General features: G+C 47.0%; 1 protein-coding gene across 1 annotated transcript; it reads right to left on the reverse strand.

Moving 5' to 3' along the window:
• Nucleotides 1-224: 224 nt before the first annotated feature.
• Nucleotides 225-3,615, reverse strand: LOC118667723 (spermatogenesis-associated protein 31D1-like). The gene is given in 4 exon segments (XM_036331497.1): nt 225-2,277; nt 2,279-2,692; nt 2,960-3,020; nt 3,585-3,615. Coding segments are annotated over 3 exon segments (2,490 nt in total). The 5' UTR covers nt 2,983-3,020; nt 3,585-3,615.
• Nucleotides 3,616-4,293: the final 678 nt, after the last annotated feature.

Here is a 4,293-nt window from a genome sequence, read left to right on the forward strand (position 1 = left end):
GGGGAGGGGGTCAAGATATCTATTTTTCAGAAAAGGCTAAAGGGGGCTGGTCCCTTTGAACCCAAAGGAAGCAATCAGTAGGAGCTAACCTAAATCCCTCCTTTCCCTAAGCAGAAGCTCTGAAACACACCAAATCTATACCCCCATCACAGTACACAGAAAAAACATCACCATTACTAGTGAAACATTTATTAGGGCAAATCAATAATCACCACAAGGAAAAATTATTTGGGGGTGGGAAATACTCTTTCCCTGGAAATTCTGTAGAGGTTGTCTCTGTCTAAATAGTAGACATTGATCTCTACGACACCTCCAGCAGTGGTGAGAGCAGGAGGCCCCCGGGCAGCTGCAGGCCTGCAGGTGGGGCTTATCTCAAGATGAAGCCATTGAAAAAAGCGATTCATTTGATTTCTGAACAGACTTTCAGGAGGAGACTGTGCCTTCTGTCTTGGGCTCTGGGGAGACTTGCTCCCGAGCCTCTCCTTTAATGGCAGGTCCTGAGTTGGAAATCTCTTCCTTCCAGGTTGGGATGTGCCCAACCCAGCATTCCCTCCACCAAGCTCTTCTGATGTGGAGCCTGTGGGCCTCACCTTTGTAGCAGGTGGGAAATTCTTATCCTGGCACAACCTTGAGATCTTCTTAGGGACCCACAGCTCCTGTGGCTGCTCCATACTGACTCCTGTGTTCCCCAAATGGACATGCAGCACCTGGGGAGCTGCCCTGTCCACACTGGAGACACCCTGAGCATGAGTCAGGGAGGCTTTGTAAGTCAAGCTGTCTGAGACATGGGACACGTGAGTGTGTTGGCCTTGGGCCTGGCTCTGCTTCCTGTTCTCCAGCTTCCACTTTATCTCAGAAAGTAGTTGCTTCTGAGGGTCTTCTGATTTAGGATCTTGGAGAACTGATGTTTTCGCTGGGAGGCTTTTAGTTGTCCCAGGGGTTACTCCTTTACTCTCACTCACATTTACCCTTTGGGAGGTTCCCAGCTTGCTGGTTGTCAAGATGCCACTCATTTGGGGTTGAAGAGCATCAATCTCCTCAGCCCTGGACACGTTGGGCATGGAGACAGGTTCTGATTTCTTCATCTTTTTGCTCTGACTGGAATTCACTCTTTGATCCTTCGGCTCATGTCTGGCCCCAGCTTGCTGTATGGGCAGCTTTGGGGGACAAATGTTGGCTCTTGGAGTGTGTCTCTCACTTTCTTTTCCAATGATGCTGTTTGTAACACGCAGAAGAGTCTGTGGGGCAACCTGAATTCTCTGAACCTCTTCTGCCAGCCCATGGGCAATATTAAGGAGTGATTGACTGAGGGTCCCCTGTCCTTCCTTGCCCATAAGTGAGGTGGCAGGGTGAGGATGATTCAGGGTTTTAGAGATTCCTCTAACAGGCTGGAAGCCCGTAGATTTGGAATCCCTCTCAGAAATCAGATTGGTTGAGGAGGAAGTCTTGGAATCAGACAGGGAATGGGAAGAAGTATCCCTCAATTTAAAGATCTTTATGGATTCTAGGACTTTGGCTAGCAGGGCCCACATCCTCCTCAAATGAAACTTGGTAATGTGGGCTTCCAGCTTCTGCTGTTCACTGTAGTCAAGGAAGGAGAGCTCGTGGGAGGTGTTCAGGCAGCTTTCCTCACCCGCTGAGTGTGCCAAACGTCTCTGTTTTATTTTGTTGTATTGCCCAGAAAGTGCCCAATGGATAGCATGCCATGGACTATGCACAGTCGCAGGGAGCTGACCCTCACTGGTTTCCTCAGACTTCTTGCTCAAGTGTGCTCTTGAGGCATTTTCTGGTTGTCCCTGCCTTACATTCTGCCCTGATATCATTGAATTTGCTCCTGACAGACTCATTATGTCAGTGTTTAGGTCTTTCTCAGATTCATACCCCACATTCTGAACTTGATTGGAATAACCTTGTGCCAAGGTGGACAGCAATGGGTCTCTGACACAAGCTTTCTGACAGAAAAAGTATGAAATTGACAGTTTTGGATGGTCAGTGCCTTTAGGGACATAAGTGGCCAATGCCCCAGTGCTGTGTGGAGAAGGGTTCTCCAGAGCAGGCTTGGATGAGATGTGAATGGATTTAGCTTGAGTCACAGTTAAACTGGTGTGTGGTGCTGGTGAAGCAGACATGGTTGGTGGTCTGTGATAAGTCACTGATGCAGTGAGATTCAAAGTCGGGTCCAAATCTGGGAAGGGGTTGATACCTTGGGTAATGGAGATATCAATAAAGATGGTATTCAGGGTCAGAAAAGTTTCCGAACTCTATGAGTGTCATGTGAGAGGGAAAGGAAAGGGTTTGGAATGGGGAATCATCCACTGTGAATTTAGATTCTAATGGAGGTAAAGGCTCTGATGTCAGAGAGTTAACTGATGGTGTTGGTGATGGAAAATCACCTAAGAGGGTCACTGGGTTAGGGGAGAGATTGGAAAGGGGTGGTGGGAAAGGCTCAGACAGAAGAGGTGGTATTAGCTTTCCTGGAGGGACTGCTGAGAAAGCAGGGGACAGAGTGAACAATGACTCAGTCACAGGAGCTGCAGAAGCCAAAGGGGACGCCGAGGGAGTAGCACCTTGCAGTGTCTCTGAGAAGAGCAGCTGATCCATCTCAGCAGTTGCATCATTACACACCTCACAGGAGGGGTCTGGACATAACAGCTGACGAAAGTGGGTGGAATCATGATGCTGGCCCAGGGAGCTGCAGGAGACAGAAGGTGCAAAGGTGCAGACAGGACCAGGATAAGGTCTGACTGGAGGGCGGGGGCACCTGAAACCTGCTGCCCCTTCACACTGCCCCAATCCATGACTTCACAATGCACTCAATAACACTCACACCAAGGCCTTCACTCAAATACCCATTTCTGTAGAAACCCTCTCCCAAGACTACAGAAGGCTGCATTGAACGCCTGAAATTGCATAGAACATGCTAAAGAGGGATCAGGAAAAAGGGGGAAAGACTAGTCACCTTTTAAGGACAGAAAGCAGCATCTTTTTCTCTTCTTCTTCCCTCTTGTAGTATCTCCAATCTGAGAAACCAGGAGAGTAGATAATACATGGTGAAAGTGGAAGCAGAACTATTACAGAGGAGTCCTGTTATGGGAGACCATTGGCATATAACTCTGAAAGCCCAGGATCAGTAAGTGAAGTCAAATGGTTATTGATAATATTTAAAAGGTTCCCATGTGTATGTTGCTTCATTTGTAAAGTACTTTCACATACATTATTTCATTTGATGCTGAAAACCACTGTGTGAAGCATAGAGGACAGTGGTTATATTAAAGAGGAATCTGATCATCCTGAAGTAAAGTACTTTCACAAAGTCAGGAAACAGAAGTGCTGATTCTGAACATCTATTGCTCAACACCCATTCCCCAGACCCATCACTGCTTCATACCCAGCAACAGCAGAGCAGGGAATCTGTCTCAGGTTCTGACTGTCTTCCCAAGAGCCTCTCTTCTGAGGGATTTTTCTTTTTTTAATGAGAGAAACTGTGTCTAGCAACTGACATCATAGAAATCATGAACCTGGTTCCTTATGGGAAGGAGAAAGGGTCACCCTTGGAGAGGTCACATTGACAGGTAGAACCTTACCTTTCCGTGTCCCACCTTTCCTCCTCCTCTTGGCTCTGCCCTGATGATGCTAAGAACGAAAGAATGAGGGGTTGGGACACATTTCTGTCACTCCTCTCCCTAGGAATCTCAGACATTAATTATACAAGAATAATATGACTAATTAATGGAACTCTATGTGTTTCTTTTTTATATCAGTTATTAAACATTTTAAATGTTTTCAATTTTTTCTTCTTTAAAAAACCCATAGGATTGTATCCATGAGATTCATAGTCAGTTCTCAGTCAGAAGCCCTCTGCTTAAGGAGGGCATAAAATCTGGGGCCAACAGTCTCATCTTTGCTCTCTCAGATAAGACCCTGTGACCTGGGACAGAGCTCCAGCTCCTGCCTCTGTCAGAGGCTCCCAGGTGCTCAGCACTGCTCTCCTGATCAGCCCAACAGAGAGGAAAGCTTGGTCCAGTTATGCCTGACCTGGGAATATGATCATGATGAAGTTCGATGGAACTCTGATCTCTAGCAGGGATCCCAAACTCAAAATAACCCAATCCAGGGCCATGAAATCACTGTGGGATTTATATATATACAGGAGTTCTCCACCATACCCAGATGGTCTACGAGCTTCATATGGTAACCTGAGTCCCTAAACCCCTAGACCTGCCTGGTCTCTTCCCCTAGAAAAGCGATGTTCTGTTCTCTCCTCAGACATCCCATCTTAGGTGTCTCTCTGAC

This window comes from Myotis myotis, unplaced genomic scaffold (genome assembly GCF_014108235.1).
Source record: "Myotis myotis isolate mMyoMyo1 unplaced genomic scaffold, mMyoMyo1.p scaffold_m19_p_12, whole genome shotgun sequence".
Lineage (NCBI taxonomy): Eukaryota > Metazoa > Chordata > Mammalia > Chiroptera > Vespertilionidae > Myotis > Myotis myotis.